The sequence below is a fragment of the Chelonus insularis genome, unplaced genomic scaffold (genome assembly GCF_013357705.1).
Source record: "Chelonus insularis isolate UGA/USDA-ARS -01 unplaced genomic scaffold, ASM1335770v1 contig_150_pilon, whole genome shotgun sequence".
NCBI lineage: Eukaryota > Metazoa > Arthropoda > Insecta > Hymenoptera > Braconidae > Chelonus > Chelonus insularis.
In genome coordinates, this window is record NW_023276392.1 from 1183460 (window position 1) to 1205006 (window position 21547).

General features: G+C 30.3%; 1 protein-coding gene and 1 long non-coding RNA gene across 3 annotated transcripts in view; one reads left to right on the top strand and one right to left on the bottom strand.

Moving 5' to 3' along the window:
- Window positions 1-21547, top strand: part of LOC118063919 (uncharacterized) — a 96373-nt gene that overhangs the window by 14297 nt on the left and 60529 nt on the right. The gene's annotated exons all lie outside the window — the stretch shown is intronic.
- The window catches only part of LOC118063843 (uncharacterized), a 77974-nt gene that overhangs the window by 12728 nt on the left and 43699 nt on the right, over window positions 1-21547 (bottom strand). The window contains exon 4 of the mRNA XM_035078024.1: window positions 10989-11113. Coding sequence (XP_034933915.1) covers window positions 10989-11113 — 125 coding nt within the window. The remainder of the gene's footprint in view (window positions 1-10988; window positions 11114-21547) is intronic.

The following is a 21547-nucleotide window of genomic DNA, read 5'->3' on the forward strand; positions in this document are numbered from 1 at the left end:
GTGATTTAGAAACGTGGTTGAAACTGGTAGCGTGCCCGTACAGAAAAGCGTGTCTTGAAAAGTATGAGGTCGACGTCGCGAAGGACGTTTATTACCCTCAGGCTTCAGTGTTTCATTTAAAAATACTTTCAACAGAGTTCCTTCAGTTATCTCGAGAAAATACAAATCATTTTCTATCGGCTTTATTTTAGATAAAAGTGATAACAGTTTTATTGTTATGGAAAAATTCTTAATAGATAAACAGTCAACAGACTATTGAATCAGTCGATAAATTAAAGAGGATGGAGTGTAATAAAAAATAATATTTGCTTTTTATGGATGATGTTATTTGAAGAAAATATAATATCATCCATGTTGATTTTTGTTAAACAAGATGTATCTATTTATGTGACTATCCTAAAGCTCCCCAAGATTTACCCTCTAACTACGTTTATTTAATAAACAAATAAATTATGAGAATCCTTGACTAATTATTTGAGCAGTAATTTTATACCAAGGGTTCATTAAAAATTCTTTTTAAATTTATCTTGTTCTCCATCACAATAATTAATGAACAAAACAAATCTATTATAAAATTTTAATAAAATATATATAATAATAATGATAAAAACATTTAATAAAAATAAAAAATTTAATAAAAAAGAATTATTGTTATAAAGAATATAAAAATAGTGTTTTTAATTTGCCATGATCCAATAAAATAATCGAGAAAAATATAAGTGAACAATAAAAGTGAGTTTTCGATAGACAAAGGTGTCATTTATCAAACTGAATTCAGCCGAAAAAAACTATTGTGACAGGTCTACTGTAATAATGACAAGAAAAAGGTTCGAAGTATAAAAGCTTTTAAGCTGAAGACAGAATATTCCATAAAAATTTCGGTAGATTCAATGAACAAAAAAAAATGAACGTCATAAAATAATTGGGAAAAATGATAGGAAAATCTGTCAGAATTTCATACATCTACGTAATGAGAATCTAAAGAAGGAAAAAAAAAGTAAAACAAATTAACAAAAAATAGATAATTATACATGAAACTCGAAAACTATCATTAGTGGTTTTCAGAAGTTAATAAGTGGCAAGGGAAATAATTTTCTTGGCCTCAAACGAGCTGATAATTAAAGTAATTAATAGTTGTCTATGCTTCGACATTTCCCTCTTGCATATTATGAACCCTGCTATTACGTTCAACTCTTAAAGTTTCATTCTATCCTTAATACTCATTAATATTAGTCTCTTTCTCTCTCTCTTTTCATTTTATCTTTATCTCTTCTCTCATTCTCCTGAAGCTTTCGGGCAGAATGACATGTGCTTTTTCACGGAGTTATGATTACATCATGAGCAAAAGTTCAGATTTCTGTAGTGAAGAAGAGAGGACGTTCATATTATATACTCCATGAGCTTTCAACATCTCTTTTGTAGTTAAATTTTCTCTTCAACTCGTTACAACTTCAAGTTAACATATTTGCTGTATTCTATTTAGCTGATTTCCTGTAGATTTTCATCTACATAGCAATTATATCTTAAAGGATATGAAGCTTGCTAAAATTGTTTATGCTAATGAAAAGTATGCTATAGTTGAGAAGATTGAGAAGAGAAAAATTTCAAGAGGGATTCGTGAATATAAGAGATAGTAGGGAAGTGTTTGTGCGATTTAATAAAGAAGGCAAATTTTCACGAAAAGGAGCATCGATCACACTTGAATACTGCCGGGACAAGAAAAAGCTCTGTTTAGCATAGAAAGCTCATTTTCCACGTTAAATTCTAGCTCCTACTGGCGCCAAAATTTTGCTAATACTTCATTCTCTTTTTTTTCGCACACAACTTTTTAGGTTCTCAGTAATTCCAACGTGTCATGGAACACTTTCCAACCTCTGGATGTATGAAATGATGAATTTCAGTAAAAAATCTCTGCTGCGTAATGTAATGGAATGACTAGAAGTTTTATGTAACTAGAATTATGATGGTTTAAAAAATGATAGAAACTAGAGTTCTAAATTAATTAAATATCTAACAATTACTTCATTTGTACTAAAATCAACCCTTAAAAAAATATTTGGAATGTGACAACATCACTACCATTTCAGTGTTTAATAAATGTGTTGAAAAACATTAAATACTTCAAATTTTATTAACAATAAACAAAATCAGTTAGTTATTTTTTAATTATTAAAAAAGATTATGAGAAATAATTCAAGGCTTTGGTCTGTGACATAAAAAAAATTGTGAATGATTTTGAGTTTAATATTTAATAATTATTAAAATAATTTAACTTGACTGCCATTCGAAATAATTTCAAATATTTCTTTAAAGATGATTGGCATTTATTTTTACTAATCCAATATGAAATAATGAAAATTAAATTTCCCAACCGTAGCAAATTTTCTCTAGTCCAAACAGAACAGAATACAAATGTCTAGTATTTTAATTCAAATGAACATTGACCAATTTTAATTTTACGATATTATTAAATATTTCAAAATTAAATGAAAATATTTTATTACAATTAAATGTGTTGCATATTAGATTTATCTATTTTCTGTAGGTTAAAAATGACATTGAATTTCCTAGTTTCCATATCAACATTTTAACTTCAATAAAACTGTGTTCAAACTCGAAACAAATAGTATTATCAACTTCAATCCATATTTCACCTCTATAATCTCTTATGTGCAATTTCATAAGTTCATTCAACCTATTAAAAGATTTTATAGGTCAAAATCTCTTCATTAAAATAACCATGTATTAAACATTTTCAGCCAAAAAAAAGGGGGAAAAATATCCAATGCTTTAAAAAACTCTAGAAAAATTCAGAAAACAATGTGAAAAATCTAGTTTTTCTTACAACACATCCCCAACTACTATGAAATTGTTTTAAAGCTAGTATAGCATGATGTGATGAATTTTCTCTAAACATTCCAACCTCTATTTGTTACAAAAGTCTACTGGGAGTATCATATGGATAGAAACGGATTATAGCGTGTCCCCAATGAGCAGAGTGACGCTGAGGATGGGTGAGTTTCATTAAAAGCACGAAATCCCAGTTAGCGAAGTAGTTTTCATCGACTGACTAACTCATTCGTTTGCTGCTCAAGTTGATACAGCAAATATCCAACGACGATGTTTCCTGTTCTATGACCTCTTTCTCTTTGTATTAGGAATTATTTTTTTTTTGTTCCTTATTCCTTTTATCTTTTTATATGTCTTTGTGCAACTTGAATTTAAGCTGAGGGTATCTTGCTGATACGAACGTGGTAAAAGTGGATTTTATTGAAATGTTAAAGCCAAGGAGTCTTGCGTGACAAAATCAATTTGATTCTTCCCTTGACGTTATACTCTGACGGTATTACCACAGCCTTGAAAAATCCCATCAGACTTTTCTGAAAGCTATGTTGTATTACGTACAGGATATATATATAAATATATATACATTGGTTCATTTAAGGATTACTAGCATGTCAAAAGCAAGTAAAATGAGTGAAATAAGTCCTTGTCAAATGCCATGAAGATGAATACATTCATTAAATTATTTCTTATGCTTTTCTCATGTTCTCAACTTAGACTTTCATTTTTCGAGGTCTTTTATAACTTTATAGCAGCCGAGTGCAAATCTCCGAAGGTAAAGTTTGAAATTATGAGGTGAAATATATATTACAAACGGTAGGAAAAAGAAAGGTTAATGTTAAAAAGTCTCTTCGGATTCTACCGTTGTTGATTTACTGTGTTTGGCGCTGGATATTAATTTAGACGTTTTTCATGACTCGGGAGATTTTTAACGCTACTTCTCACAACTTTCCATGTAATTAAAAATTTTTAATACTCATAAAACGAAGATGCCTGTTGCAATCGAAACTCTTTCTTACCAGCTGCTGCCAGTGTTTAACTCACCATAAACAAATCTTAAGAAAAGGAAACATCTTTACTGAAGATGAAAAACATTTACTAGTGTTTGCTAATAGATATTACAACATACTTGCTCGGGGATTAAGCACTGGATATTTATTGTGACCAGTGCACACAGTTAATGTTCAGTAGTTGTGGCATTTACTGGGCAGACAGTTGAAATTTTTTGATAGATAAAATTTCATTTTTCAATAATTTATCAATTGAGTAAATAATTCTCAACTACATTGAATAAAATATATGGAATATATTTGAATTTATTGAGAAAAAAATGAATTTTTTTTTTGATAGACTAAACTAAAAATGTTATACAGGGGAAAGAAAAAAAAAATTATTCATCAAAAATTGCAATATTATTTGTCCGGAAGTAATTTCTAATTTATTTATATTCAATAAAATTCAACGAATGAAAATAAATTTTTGTCCAGCGTGCAATCGATCGAGTATTACTTTAACGTAACTATAATTTTTAAAGTGAATTTGATGGAGAAAACGATCGAGGTAAGCCGAGGTATATACAGTTAAAGTGACGAGAAAGAAGTATGAAAAGAAAAAGCTCTTAAAGCTAGAGATCTTTCGTGAAATTTTCGGTTGATTCGGCGATGAGAGACCGGAAGTGAGTGGAACGACGAGAAAAGTAGTGCATACGAATCGAAAAACGGAGGTCGTTCATGGTCGAAGGCATGAAATCGTTAAAAGGAATGCTTGGTCAAGTGAAAATATATTCTACCTTTTCGTTTTTTCTTAAAAATAAACGATTGATATAGATATATATATATTTATACATGAAGAACAAAAATATATAAGAACCTTTTCATAAAAAATTCATGAGGAGAATAATTTTAAAATGTTTTTTCAATCGACTCCAATTTATTATAATCTAGAAAACAAACAACTTTTTTTCTTTGGAAGAAAAATATAGAGAAAATGCTTTCATTTCAAAATAACAAAAGCCATTAGGTGTAGATTAATTTGCTGAGATTAAGAAGATGCAAAAAGTGATAACAAATGAGGGAGGAAAGACGTCGTAAAGCGATGCGACTTCTCTCTGATGAGAACATGGTGTGCGTTTAGTCTTCTACCCAGTCATTATGGATTTTTTTTCATCACTTCCACCCACACTGTGTATTTTCGCATCCTACCTCGGAATCTTTCATTCTCTAAGCACTTTGGATAATGCTCGCGCTCTGCTACATTAACCTCGACTTATCCACTATCTTGCACGCACACATTTAACCTATCCACGACTTGTGAATTTATAAGTACCACGTGTTTACTTATCATCTTAAAAAGAATTTCACTCTAAACATTTGAGCCAAATTGGAAGTTTAGTGAGTAATGATATTTTGCCTGGTATTGACAGCAAAAATAAAATGATTTTTTGAACGTTTGATTCACTTATATTGCATCGTTTAATTTGACACTTTAATATATGGATCTAGGGTTCATGCTTCTGAAGCTTAAAGAGTAACAGTGATCCAATATATAAATACACAAATTTGTGAAGAGGTTTTGTATGAAATTGAAGGCAGCCAGATTAAGTTTGTACCTCAATTTTTTATTAAAATTTCCTGTGTGTCTCGGGACGTTATAAAAAGTAGTGGACCTTTTTTCAAAAGAAGTAAAAAAAAAATTCCAACATAAAAAAGGGGTTTGAATAAATATTTATCAAAATATTGCATTTTTTCTTTTAAATTTCATCTTTTGTAGAAATAAATTTGGAGTGTTTGATTTAAAAAAAAAAATTGAGGACTGGTTGATTAAAATTCAAGGATATTACTATTTATGTTGATGTTATTAAAATTTAAATTGCAATAAAATTATAAAAGTACTATGATTATAAACTTTATCAAAGTTACATTTACTTAAGCTTTTTTTAAGTATAAATTTCCGTCTAGAATAATAGAGCTTTATTGTACCAGAATTTGTTTAATCTTTTATCACTAATGATTATAATGAGAAAGGAAAACAAATGAGAGTAGGAAAAAATTCCGGGGAAGTTTTGGTAGAAAGTAAAAGCTAACATATAAACTTAAAAAAACAATGGCAGTCTATAAAAATGTCTAACTCCAAGTAGTTTTATGATATATAGTTTTGATCGAAACCACAGCTTAGAAAAAGAAAGAAAAATATTTTGAACAAATAACTATTAAATTATAAAAATTATTTTTTCTTTTTATTATTATTCAATAAATAAATTCCTTGACTATTGATCAACAATAAACCTTTTGCATGAATAACAGAAAGAAATAATTATGAACAAATAAAGCTCGAGCTTAAAAGTAAAAAACATCATCAGCAAATCATAAATAAATTGGTTTTTTACTTTTAGTTTGAAGATAATTGAGATGTGATGATAATTAAGATGTATTTAAGGGAAACAATTAACCAAAAGTATCAAGAAATTGTAATTTTGGACTTGAGATAAAATGAAGAAGTATAGCTGTCACGACAAAAGTTCCAATGTGGTGATAGGTGTGGCCCGTAACTTGGTCTACAGGGGATCGTACCAGTCGTCCTATAATTTCTCATGTCTCCTGACTAAGCATTTCCTATCAGAGCACGGTTGGTACGCGTATTGCTCGGTGAATTGCTAGCACTTCCCTTCCCACAACTAACCCTCTCTGCACTCAGTCACTCTCACCCCATCTTCTAGTTGGTGCCACTTAACCAGCTCCTGTCCCATCAGCATGGTAGTGCTCCCTCTGGCGTTTGGCTCTCAGGCGTTATTGCCACTACCATCTTGTCCGATTGCTTTTTGGCGTGATCGACCCTTACTAATTGCTCGTCATACTGTATATCTTGGTTAGAAAATATGCATTACTCTCCATCTACATGTTTCGCTCAATAACAATAAATTATTATCTTTTCAATAAAACTTGATTCATGTCTTTCAGAAAATATTCATTCATAGTTATTGAGGAATTTTCTAATTTTAACATCGATATTTTATTTCTTAAAAAAAAAAGAAATGCCAGTAAATCATAGAAATATCTTTCATTGTAACTTCATGCGTAAGCGAATATCAAAATCGAAGAGAAAATGATGCGTGTAATTGTATTTTTTTTTCTACAACTTGGTGGAGATAATAAAAATACTTTCCACAGTTCATAGCCGTAACTTAATAACAGTGGAGAAAGTTATAAAATTTTAAATAGCATCATTAAATCGAGATCCACTTGATGAAGTTTCGTTACACCCAAGAAATTTGCTATCTCATTAGAATATCGATTGGAAGTGAAATCGAGTGTATAATCAGAATATTCATCATTACGGTTAGGAAGGATTATTATTTGAAATGATAAAAATAATTTTGAGCCAATAGTTTTTCTATTTTTTCAACAATTACCTATTCGAAATTAACAGATTTAAAATAGAAACACTTCCAAAAAATTAAAATTATTTCTAATACTTGAATATTTTATTTTGATAGAAAAAAAAAATTAATTATTGAATAGAAAACTCTTCTCCGTTAAGATTTGTTTATAGGAATACTTTAAATAATTCCTACAACTATACATTTTTTTTTAGTGTAGTTTTTTTATTTTTAGTCAAGACCTTTAGACTTTTGAAGATGAGAAAAAATGCAGAATAAATTTTCATAGTCTTTAATTTAACTTTAAACGTAAGCAATTTGGATGAAAAAGTTTTCGTTACCTATATGAGTATTTATAAGAGTAGTTAGAAGTCATATAATAATTTTAAGCACAAAGGACATAGAGGACGACGTATAGCAAAGCGTCATGTAAAGCAGGAAACGACGCGCAACCACACTCGTGATCTCGTTCTCGAAACAATTACAACTATGCTTGAACAATTTATAATTTTAAGCTTCTAACCCGTTCTGGTCTGTATTCCGACAGTCTAACCACTCTCTCGTACGACGCGCGTCGGTTAAACGTTATTACTTCAGCCTCTACGGATAATTTCCCTCATTTGTTCGTCGGTACTGTGCTCATACCACTGAGTTGCGAATTCGCAGTGCACGTACGAGTTGAGTTCGCTTATGAACGAGGGCCACCTTCAACACCAGGAGGGAAACTCGAACCTAATTCGTAGAGTTACAAGCGTGTTCCTCATTGTACCAAGTGGCAAAAGAGAAATAGAAGTAGACAAGAGACACACTCAAAACTTGCGATTTATTAAGTAAATAAAATTATCAAGTTAGGATGATGTCAGAATTTCTCATAAATTTCAAGTGAAATATTTCCCCTGAATATTTCTTCAAACTATTTTTTTTTATATGTTTAAGGAGCAAAAAAAAAATAGAATTTATTCTTGATAAATTTTAATAGAAAGGAGTTGGTAAAGGCATGAACAAATCGAGTTAAAAAATACTTAGATTGTGGATAGTGAATTTTTTTTTATTATCATTAAAGAATACTTGCTATTGATTTAACGTAAATTTCGAGTTGCTGTTATTGACAGTTGTTTTATGTACCATGTTAACGTTTTTTTAAATCCAAAGTTCAACAATTTATGTTGCTTTTAAGATACTGTGGGTTATTGCAAAAAAATTGATATCAAATGTTGCCGGAAAATATTGAAAATTACTTGACGATAAAATTAATGAAAAAGAAATATCTTAAAGGTGATATAAAAGACACACATTTATGTTAGAAATAGAAAAGATTGTAGGAAGTGAGTAAAAAGTGATTATCTAATCGTTATAACCCTATCGACTTCTATTAAAGTCTTTGATTCATTTCACCAATGTGCTGAGAAATAAAGTTTGTGTGTGAATCAGCCAAGGGATGAAAATAAAGAAGTTATCAGGTTACGATTTCAGAGAGAAGATAAAATGGAAAAATAAGATGAGAAGAAACTGGTCTTTGAGATCTGGCGATGGAAGTAAATCCACGCGGAGTTGAGCGAAGATTCTCAGCAGTGGTAAGACGAAATCTGTGGACCTAGACCACGGAAGCTAAATCAGACTAATCCCGTAGCCCCTGAGTCTTATACTCCACCCTCTTTCCCGTCCGTATATCTTCAACTCTCATCTCTTGCCCTTGTTCCCCCTACCAACATCTACTATATCTATCTCTCCTACCAGACTTTTGCGCTATCTCTTTGTGTCACTTCCGTCTTTTGGACACGCAATTACGAGCCTGAAGAGATTTTCTGGACATCCTGAACCTCCTAATCGTATCTAAAAATCTTTATGAAAACTTTGTAATAAAAAAAATTTCTTTATCTTTAATCATTCAGAAAAAAAACAACATCTCCTTTCTGAGTTTATTTTTTTCTACTTAAATATTTACAATAACAAAGAACGTCTCTTCTGTAACAACAAAAACAATTTTCCAAGGTATTTAAAAAAATGTTATTAAAAGATATAATCCACGTTTATTATCAAGTTGTGAGTTCTTATTTTCTCAACAGTGTAGACTCCTAGAGCTTTAAGTAGGTGGAACGGTTGAAAAATGACTGGAAAAAGACATCTCTATTGATGGAGAATGTGCAACGGAATGTTGAAAAAAAATAAAGAAAATGAAAAAAAAAAGAAAAACAAAAAGTAAGGGTCAGACTTTCTTACAGTATGGATCGAAAAGGAAAGCTAGGAAAGTGCTCACAAGTGTAACGAGGGAAAACGTCGCCGAGAAAAAGAAGTTTGAGTTCCTATATCTATATTTCCTTTTTCTTTCTTGAAACTCTTGGAAAAGAGCTTGCGGTAATCAGTGTTGAATTCCCAGAGCGAATTCATTTAATTGAATTTTGTGAAGCGTATTAACAAGTGACGTGACCCTTGACCTCAAACGTTAACTACACTTTTCATTTGGCTTTGGTTTTGTTCGATTGTGTCGATCGTCAATATAATACCTTATTATTCTTAAGCTTTATTTTATCTTTCACAATGAGAAAAAAAATTATGTTAAATGGTAGCTAATGATTTTTTTACAGTTTTTTTTTTTATCAGCAAATAATTCTTTTCTATTTGACAAACACCTTAAAAAAGGTTTTGTTTATTTTCCTTAAATGAAAATAGTATTTGTTACAAATTTATTTATAAATTAGACTGAATGGCAATTTTTTATTGTTTTATTCAATAAATCGGTTACTATTTTCTCTGAAGCGTATTCCTTTATTAGTGAGGGAAATAATTTAAAAAGAAAACAGAGTACAAATAAACGTAGAAGAAAAAAAGACAATGTTGCAATCAAAAGCTCTCAATTCAGTAGTAAAACATAGAATAAACATTGCAGAAAGTATTAGAGTGTAAGTCTTTTCAATCGATAATTGAAGTTAAGTATAAGTTTTCATTGTCTTGATTGGAATAATAAATAAATTTATTTATAAATTCGATTGTCTGGTAGAGAATTCACGCCTTTGGAAGCTCGATGTACAAAATGGAATGGAAAATCCCCAAGCTCAATCCTTATACACACTGAGTTGAAAATGAATCCTCTACTCACAGTTCCTTTCTTCCAAATACCCTGAGTGTATTCAAGAAAGAAAAGAATAAGATCGAATAAGAATTGTAAGGATTCAGAAGCTGGTGGTGAGTTTGAACGAATAAAAGTGGACCAAGGCGAAGGACGAATTGTAGTGAATGAAAAAGCTCCTAGTCATGGAAAAAAGCTACGTAGTTCTATTGAATGTGGTTCCGAGAGTTGACCATTAGATATTGTTCAGATTTTTGTGGGTGATTTTGAACGGAAGTCTACAATATAGCGGAAACTCAATGTGCTTGTGGGTACACGCAAGACGTCCCCGAGGACAAAGAAGTGAGAAGGTACACACTTTGTATACTGAAGAAGGTCGGAGAATACTTGGAAAAGGTGGCTGCACGTGCGACAACAAGACCAAGGATCAAGAATCGCATTGTTGCCTTGGTAGAGGGAAAGTGAAGCTAATATACGACACTCAAGACTTGTAGACTAAAGAAGGAGAGATGAAAAGGCTCTAAGTACGTGACCAGTAAGCCAAAGAGTATAGCCGTTTACTTTCGTCCTCTTCAACGCCTCTGAGCTTGAAAAAGCATCATTCTTTTAATCCTACACCCGACTTTTTGCTATTTATTCTACTCGTTTTCTTTGTTTCACTTTCTCGGCTTTTGTTTCAACTGTAGTTGTTACATTACTTACCACCCAGTAGAAACAACCCGCAAGCTATCACGGTCTTATGATCAGCATAACAGTGGCCAATCATTGCGGAAAATGTACCAGCAAGAATCAGAGCTGCTGCTGCTAGTTGAAAAGGTGCTGATATTCTGCAACAAATTATTTCATTTCTTTTTTTAACATTGTCTCTTTTTGGTTTCATTTTTTTTAATGAAATGTGAAGGCATGTAAATGAAAAATAAATGGAATTTATTTATTAATATTTTTGTTAAATAGTAGAGGATGGGTGGGCAAAGTAAAACGCTCGAGAAAATGTACCAATTTATTAAAAGAATTTAAAAAACGCTCATTGTAATTTTTGTTTATCAATTTTTCAATTTATTAATGCATAAAAATTTATTAAAATTTTTTAATTTAATGGATAATTTGTTGATTTAAATTTTTTCGTGGTGTTTCACTTTATCCCTTCTTTCTCTATAATCTTTTCTCTTTGATCTCAAATTTACTTTATAAAGAAAATTTGTTTTTATAAAGAAATACTTTATATTTTACAGAATAAATCAATAAATAATAAATTATATGTAATCAATACAAGTAAAATTGATATTGAATAAATGAAATGTGATCAATACAATAAAGGAAGTACTTTGATTAATATATTTTTATCAACTAGAAAAAATAATAACATCATGGACAATGAATTTTTAATTAATATGTAATTGTTATAAATAATCTAGGTAAAGTAAGTGTATTTGATAAAAGCATTTCAGTGTTGAAATATCTCCTCAATTAAATTAGAAAAATTAAATAATTTATCATAGAGTTTATTATGAAAATGTCCTACTTTTTATGTTTATTTTATTATCATTTTATTTTTTCTCAAAAACTTTTCTCATTTTCAAGGAGAGTTAAGTAGAGAAAACTTTTGTACGTACTCAATTTACTAATTTACTCATATTAGCGTAAAGGAAAGCAGAAAGCTAGTATGAATTACCAGTCATACATACATATGTTCTGTACCCAAGTGAATAAATAAACGTCGCATTATCTTGTAAAATATCAACATAAATTCCTTTAGCACAAGTGAGAGAAAAGACTCACGTGAGAATAAAAATAAAAAATAATGAAAACAAAACAAAAAAGAAATTTAAACAAGAGCAAAGAGGAAACCGAAGAAAATAAACTGAAAAAATCTTGCCGCGAGCACGCGGATACATTCACTATAATAATTTTCTTCATTGTTAACTGTGTCGTGTAGTCGGTAGCTTCGTCGTCCAGAGCATAAAGGAGAGAGAGGAAAAGGAAGATTCGAAAAGTGAGACGTTGTATTCAGATGAAGACGTAATACATGTATTTGTATTGAAGCAAATGGAGTGCATCTAGTTTTCTTTTCTTCTCTTTTGCCACTAGAGATTTTTTCTCATGACGTTTTGGTTTTATGAAAATTTTACGCCCCATTATTGCAACTTTTCCACCATTTTAGTGAATGAGTTGAGAAAAAAACATTTTCATTCACCAAGGTGGAGAAAAAAATTGCTTGTAAAATTTTTTTTTTTTTAGAGTTGATATAAATTTCTCAATAGACGCTTTGAATTTTGACATTTATTTTGATATTTATCATGTTTACAATAGTTGATAAGAAAAGATAAAAATAGGGCATTCAAAAAAAAAAAAAAAATGATTAATGGATAAATTTTAAATAATGACATCTGCAAAAATCAGATAATTTCTATAAAAATAAAAAGATTCGTCAGAATAAAATTGCACTGATTTTACTTTATATTAATAATAAATATTATACAAATATACACATATTTAAATACTCGAAATATAAGTGAGGATGAGAACAAAAAGTTTCCCTTGACATAATAAACAGTAAAATTTATTTTTTATTAACTCTACTCATCGTAATGAAATTTCATTTCATTTATTTTAACTAAAAAAAAATCTCTCCAGTAATTTATTATTTAAAAAACTGCATCCTTAGCATTGCAAATTTACGAAAAAAGATAAATATGACTAACCAAGTTTTTAATTAAATTAAAATTCAGAAAAAATTTATTAAATTTTTATTTTCGTGTGACCTAAATCATTAAATACACATTTCCATCATTCACCCAACAAACAATCTAAGTTTTACTCAATCAATATTCCATCAATATTCACTAATAAAACTTAATAAACAATGATTGACATAGAAATGAACGAGATACCTGAAAGCGATTATTGCAACAACAAAAATCGCAGCAAAAAATCCCTTTCACATTTCATCGAATTCTTTTCTCATTTTCATGTGTTAGGCTGATAATCCAAGCGACCACAATTTGAGGAATTATCGAAACTGTTGCAGATATCGTTGGCAGTAGTGTCCATACTGAATTCAAGCCCCTGGTGAGCTTTACGTCACTTACGCGTGGACGTAACCAGGCCGAGCTCGTTAATAACGCGACGAAGCTCGCACACGCGCATCCGTTGTCACAGTAAATAACAATAAAACTCTATTAACGTGGTAGTACTAGTAGTTACCGTTTCTGGCAGTCAGCCAAGAACATACCGACGTGGCTATTCACCCTGTGGAATACACATCTCTGCAGTATACCTTGCTGAGACTGCTGCATCCTTGCACCTTGAGCATATTCTCCAACTGTTCCTCTACTCCATGTTCTCTCTGTGATCTACCTTGTACGTATACCAATACACCATCCCAAACTATCCTCAGTTTACTTCATAACTGTTCTTGAATCTAGAAATGCACACGCAAATCTTGTATAATTTAGAATGGTTGTGAAGCTTCATGCGGATTTTGCATTTCTCTAAACCGTACAAAATCATTTCTTCTTATGTTCATGAGTAAATGGAAGCTCTGCCAAGTAGAAAGAGAGTAAACTCAAAACTTTTGTCTTTCCTTAATGCGCTTTCATGTGAAAGCAAATGCATACTCGTTGGTGTTGGTGGTGCTGCTACGATAGAAAGGTGGTGATAGAATTTTCAAGAAGTTGCATAAGATGTTCGTGTGAAGTTATAATGACATGAATAAGACAGCGTAAATGTTAGCTATCAGACATCTAATTCGTTTTGCATTTATCATGACGTGACAGTTAAAACTCTTCAAACTACTAGAATTATTTATCGCGAATGGAGAAATGGTTTTCAATATTACAACAGTGAATTTTGATTTTATTTATTTAAGATAAACTTTTAAAATGTTTTTAAAACTTTCACTTCCAATTTTACATTTGTTTTTTTAATGACATAAATCATTGGAAATCTTTTCTAAAAATAGCTATAAATATTGAATAACACTAGAATTAAAAAATGTGAAAAAATTATTGAGAATTTTCGAGATATGATATTTTCTTTTTTATTTTTTCTATAAAACAAGCAATCGTTGATTCAACACTCCGTGGCTATCCTGAGGTCCTAGAGGTTCCACTAGATTGGAAAAAACCAGCAAAAAAATTTTTCCAATATTTTTTTTTTCGATCGGTGGAAGAAGGCCGTTCAGTTTAAGCCAAAAAATGGCTACTGAGGCGTTGCTGACCACAGCATAGTCATTGTGTAGACACATTGCCACTGAAGATTGAAATTAATTTTTTACTCCAAAAAGAAAACAAAAGACTCCACAGTACAAAAAATATTAAAGCCCATTTTTTTGGAAAGAAAACTAGATTTGAATGATTTTATCGTTATAATTAAAACCAGTTAAATTTTTCATCAAAAGTCAACAGAATGTAACCTAGTAATAAATCTATATCTCAGATAAAAAAAAACGATTTGTTTGCTCAATGTTATTTTTAGCTAGAAATGTAACAATCGGTTATTGACAAATATCGTTTTTATATCTTTCAATTCGATCGCAATCTCTCTCGAGACGGAATAAAGGACCAAAACGAATAAGCTTCGTAGATCCTTCAATAATATAAGGTCAAAGAAGTAAAAAGTAAAAAACAAAAATTGTAGAGCTAGATTTCTAATAAAAGAAAACTCCAACACTCCAATATTATTGTGAAATTAGATTTCTCTATAGTATCCTTACAATTGTTTCTCTTCTCTGCTATACAATTGAAGCAGACATGAAAAATAAATTTAATTTCAATATCAAAAGTTCGCCCATTTCTCACACCAATGAACTAGAAAAAAAGTCAATGAAGGCACGAAAAAAAAAAGATATTTTTAAATACTATGCTATAGAAACAGGTAATTTACGGTAAGACAGGTTTGGAATTTCAATTACATTGGCATTATTTTAAGAATTGGCGTACTCTCAGTCAGACACGTTTTGTAATTTGCATTAAACGAAACAAAGAGTAATAAAAATAATGAAATTGAAAATTCTCTGACAATACTTAAACAATTTCTGAGATCATCCTAGTGGTTAAAATAATGGTAGAAACGCGGTAAATGTCCGATTAAAATTTCACCAATTAATCGATAATCTTTTCGGGGATTGATGTGAAACGTTTCATTACTACTAAATGAGGCTGATCGTGATAGTCTATTAGTACTACAGAATTTCTGATATATTACAGAATGCAGCTGCCAAACTATCAGCCTTCCATATAGTTGACCAACGAGCTTTCCAATATTCCATGGTCAGCCAGAATAGCTCTTCCTCTTTCCTTGCTTTAGCCAAAACTATTAATTTTCAACCATTGTGCTGGTTCGTGCGTTCGACGAATAATTTCATTTTCGTTTGACCGTAAAGTAGATGCAAAAGGGCTTGAAATTAATTATTATATATTGCTTGACTACTACGTATGGTAGTCTCTAATTTTATTTGTCTCTTCATTCTAGCTTGTCTGCAATTAATACTTTTAATAACATTCCAGTGTGGGTAATGAACAATTTATGTTCTCATTTGGTTTAGAGATTTTTGTTAATGGAAATGTTTTGAGTATTTATGGTGAAAATAACTTTTTGCTTTTAGATAGTTTATAACTCAACAGAAATGCTATTATTGTTTGATAAAGAATGAATTAAAAGCTTAAATGATAACGATCAAATGATACTTTTGCATTTGCTGAATTTTTTATTTTAATCTTTACATAGGCTTTTACAGTTCATAAAAAAATTACAGACTTTTTCCACTTTTTTTCGATGGATGATTTTTTTTTTTATTGAAGTGTTTGAATTGTCAAGCGTTTTTTAGCTTCCTATAATTCAATTATTTTTAAAAACAACTTTTATTTATTAAAATTTGAAGAAAAATAATAATAAATTTCGGCAATAGTTTTTTTTATATCTGCATATCAGTAGGAAAATTTTAGAAAAACTTTCAACTTCGATGAAGAAACTTTGTCGAGAGATTCTGTGATCTGTTTGTCACGTCGAAGAAACAACGTCGTTGTGGTTTTGTAAGATAAAAAGAAAAATGTAAAAACGTTTGCCAAAAGTTCCTCACAAATATTAGAGATCTCAGTATGTAGCCAAAAAAATTTGTCGAAAAAGTTCTGTTTAAAAATTGGCAAGCTCGTGTGTTATCTCAAACTAAAAAAAAAAAGAAAAAAAAATTTCTAACGACATATCTCTATTTGTTTTCCGTCGATATCAAGATAAATAAATATATACATAAACAATTACCGAGTTGTAATGAGTTTAACTCGAGAGGTGTACATGAAAGGAAGGCGTAAGGTTTTCAAATGACCAGTTATAAGCGGTTGAGAACGAAGTTGTGGAGAGTCAACTTTCTCATTGAGTTTGCAGAACCCTTCCGAACGGCGCTATGCATTTCTATCGGCTACTTAACCTCCGGAAAGTCAACTACCCAACATTATTTCCGGTGTGAAAGCATAAAAGAAGACGGTAGTAGGTAGCTACTAGTTGGTGGAGACCTAGCAATGGGTTTCTATCACGTTGAGCAAATATCCGCATAAGTCCACAAAGTTTTACGTACAACAAAAAATTGCTTTCCTTTCGGCTTTTTCTTCTACAAATAGAAGCTTTAATCCGAAATTAATGGGAATTTATCTTCTATTTTTCTCTCTACTGCTTTTTTATCATTTATTTATTCTCGGATAAATATCGAAGAAAGAAAATGCACAGACATCGTGAAAATACTGCAAGAGAGGTGGTTAGATAGTTACAGTTTTTGTTTTTTTCTTTTATACGTTAGTGACATAAAAGCGTAAATTATTTCATGTCCTTTTTTATCAAGCGCTAATGGCTCCTACGCGGCGTATAGCTACGATTAATGGCCAACAGTCCGATGGACAGTTGGAAATTCCATAAGCGTCCAGCAAATCCGCTTTCTTTTCTCTTCTTTTTTTTCTTCGTTGAAACTATTCTCTGATGATGGCAGATGAGCTTGAGGTTTAATAAGCTTCTAAGTCCTTAATGCCTCTAGTTGACATGATGTGCTGCAACCAGATGAAAAGAATTTTTCTCTCCTTCCTCATTTCTGGTCAGGTTAAAAATGTAACTCAATAAAAAAAACTTGTCTTTGCGATTAAACACTTTTAGAGAGTCATGAAAATGCAAATATTGGGGTGGAATATGTTTTTTTTCTGCTAGAGAATATTATTAATTTTTTCTCTGCTTATGTTGGTGAATTGGAAGTATTATAAATCATTTACAGTACATTTTCCATAAACACACAGTTTATTTGAACATACTGTACTGAGTTTATATTAATTTGATAAACTGCTATTTCGTGGTGATTAATAAAAATTTTATTACTATGTTTTAATATATTATTTTCTAAAATGTCACGTTGGATAAAATTTTTGATGGAGTTGTTTGCTATCATTGGTGAATTTATTATCTTCATTAAATCAATTTCACCGAATATTCATGATGATTCATTTTATATCGTTTGATATAAAGGATATAAAGGACTATCAAGACATGTCCTACTTTTTTCATTAGAGCTTTTTCAAGAAGATTATTTTTTTGTCACTCTGCTGAGAATCTTGATAATAATTTGATTAATTTTGATATATACAAGTTTCAAAGAATTATTTTTCATTACGATAATAGAGTGTTTTTTATGATATGAAAATAGAATACATTCAATTTACAGATTACTTAGAACATTATACTTTATTGTGTACTTTTGGCAAGATTCCTCAAGCTGTTTTCCTCAGCTGAACCATCAAGACTAATCAAATCTATTTACTCTAGAATCGATTGTATGAAGTATGACAGTTTAAATTTTAGAAATATTTATTCTATTCATTTAGTAGAATGTTGCTTCAGCACTTCATGATTTGATTGCGTCTTTACTCATACTTTATTCCACCGAAAAATGCTAAATTATTTTTTCCAATACTCCTTGCCTAAGTAGGCATTAAAAATCCTAACAAAAAATTGACTATAAATTTTTATTATTCAAAATTTATTAACAGTGCAAAATAAGCAAAGCAATTGATTAATATTTTTCTGTTATAAACTTTTAAAATGCTATTACAAGTCACTTAGACAGTGATTCATTGATCATGAATTACCTTTAAACTCAATTGATGATCATCAGCATTGATGATCAATTGCAAAAAAATGATACACATTTGCCATGAGCTATTACTAAGAAGGATATGTTAGTGAATGAAATCAATAAATAGGTAGATGTATAAAAAGAAATAGACATCATAGACAATCAGAAGTGATGAGGAAGATAGTGAAAAATCTATGTCCACTCGAAACATGTGGTAGGAAAATTAATGCAGTTGCTGGTTTTGTCAGAAGGCCGCTAATACGAGCAGCTTTTTATTTATTCTCCTCATGTCGTCCTCACACTGCACACTCCTGTTTCTTTCCTCTATTTCACTGCATGTATATATATCCTTTTTTTTTATTATTATTCCACAAGAGTGTGACTCTCTACATTTTCCTCTTCTCCTCCATGGTTTTTTCCTTCTCCCTTGGAGTATGTTATGTTTTTGTTTGTAAACCGACAGTGTAGTGGTCGACCACTATTCTCTCATCCTCTCGTCGACGACTCTGACGATAAATAAAAAATGCATTCTAACAAAGTTATCCTCATTGTTTAAGTATCTATGAAGTCAATGGATAGATGTTGATGAAACTAAAGTGGAAAAAATTAAACAAGTGTCAATTAATAAGTTAGTAAATTAATAATAGGAAAATGAAAGAAGATGTTTTATATTATTTACAATGTTATGGAATAGAGAATCCTATTTCTATATTATCGTCAAAAGCCAAGCATGAAATTCCACCTAACCGTTGAGTATTTCACAACTTTTGGCAGCAAGTCTCAGGTTTCATTAAAGTGCCACTTTCCTCATCAAAATCTCGTGTTACGTGGCTGCTGTCAAACAGCTATTAGATTCCAGCAAAGAAGCTTTTAACTCGTAGTCTATATAATTCTGAAATTCACCAATTAAAGGGTTTTCACATATTTATTATTCCTAGGTATTTCGTTGCTACTTAAGCTTCCACGAAAGCATTTACTATCAATTAATTAATTAATCATTTTTTCTGTAAATAAGAATCAAAGTTTAAATGTCATTTTATAAATTAGTTAAAATATATCGAAAGTTCTTAGATATGTTTTAGTGTAGAAAAATGATGTTGGTAATCTGATTGTAATCCTAGATATTCTGCTTACATTTGTAAATGTATATTTAAATGAGAGTCTTTATAATTGAAAATGATCCGATAAAAAGTACTTTTAGATCTTGAAAATAAAGCATGAATTTAGTTATTATTTATATTTAAATGTATGTTTTATCTATCAACTTAATTAACATTCAACAATTGAAAGAAAAAAAAAACAAAGATAGAGTTAAACTTTCTTTAATTATGAGATAGAATATTTAAACTTTTAGTAATCAATTTTAATTCCACTAGAAGCATTTAATGTTTCTGTTATTTAAACAAAATTTTGTCAATTTAATTATTTTTTTCATTCAAATAACCTTTGATAAATTGGGATCTAAAAGTTTTGAAAAAGTGTCAATAAAAAAATTGGACAAAAAGTGAATGATAGTGGGTATAAAAAATGAATTTTACTGGTCACTTTAGCCACACTAAAATGAAATTCAGTTGATAGATACACTTGAAATAACATTCATTGAAACAGTTTTGTCATTTTCTCTTCGTTTCATTTGATCATTGTTTAAAGTTACATTGTTTATCATTGGATGTATTACGAAGAGCGTTTTGAATAGCAGTCGAAATGATGGAAATACATTGAGATGGCCTACTCCAAGAGTTGTTTAAATATATACCATGAAGACCATATATACCTCATTCTCTTCTATTCGTTCATTCTCGTCTCTTTTTCTTTTCAAACTATCCGTCACTCGGCAACGACATGAAATGCTTATTGTCGCACATTCACATTGAAAAGCCACGCAATACGAATAGAACGCGCGAGAACGGCAATTAAATGCGAGAAAATAGAAATTCCAGAATTTAAGGGAAAACTGGAATTTGACGATGACTCATTTTGTTTCTTTTGTTTTAAAACACCTATTCAGACTCAGTGTATATCGACAAAGTCGTATTTTTGTATGTTTTTTTTTCCCTTCTTCTACTCTGCCTCGATTTTAATTAAAAATCCGTTTCCCATGCCATATGCCCCTCAGGGAAGGTACATCGATAGCAGAGAAGAAAAAAAGGAATGAATTCTATTCTTGCATCTGGCAATCGAATACTCAGTGATCCAACACAGGACCTCGGCTAATTTGTACTCATTCAATTACAAAGTCATGCAAATAAAATTGAAAAAAGTGACTGAATGAGGATGAAAAATGTAATTTTTTTTTTTGTTGTTTTTAACATTTCCCATCCTCTTCCTGATTGACTCAATTTGATTAACGATAATTTTATGAGTTGATAATTAAACTAATTGATGGCTCAACACTACGATTTGCAGTAAAATTGGTAGAGAAATATTAATTTTGTTAAAATGTTGGTGTGAACAAAATTATTTTGTCGACATAAATGACACATTACAATTTTTTCTTTTATGTAATTTTATGTCATTTTATGCCTGCAAGCATTCGTCTTTTTTAAATATAAAAAACAAAAAAATATACTAGGTGTTTTTTTTGTCTAGCTCTATGTTGCTGTTGTTGTTTAAAATTTTCTGTAGTAGTCTCTTAAAAAATTCCGACTCTGCTTCTATCCTAGTACGATTTACCAAGTAATTAACCATGTTAGTTGGTCTTTTTCCTTCTACTTTTCTGTTTTTGTTCCCTAGAATCTACTTTCTGTGAAATTGGCCGTTTATTTCAGACGTAAATTTAATTTACATAAACCTTAACATAAAAGACCTTAATAAAAATAAAATAATATTAATATTCATTTTCTGTATCTACTCACAATATTTAAATTCCTCAGCAATTATAACTTTGATGAAGAAGCTTTGGTTTAGACATTTACGTATATAATGAAATTAAGTTAACAAAATAAAATGTTCAATCCCTGCCAAAATAAAATGACTTTTGGGATATGATTTTTGGTTATGATACTATACTTTAATCACATATATACATATCCTGTACTAATTGAGTTTAAAAAATATAGTGGAAAAATGGCGAACCTAACGGTTAGTCAAGTCACATCGTACTCAGTGTAATCTGATTTCTTATACGTATCCAAAATAATATCCTAAATTATTT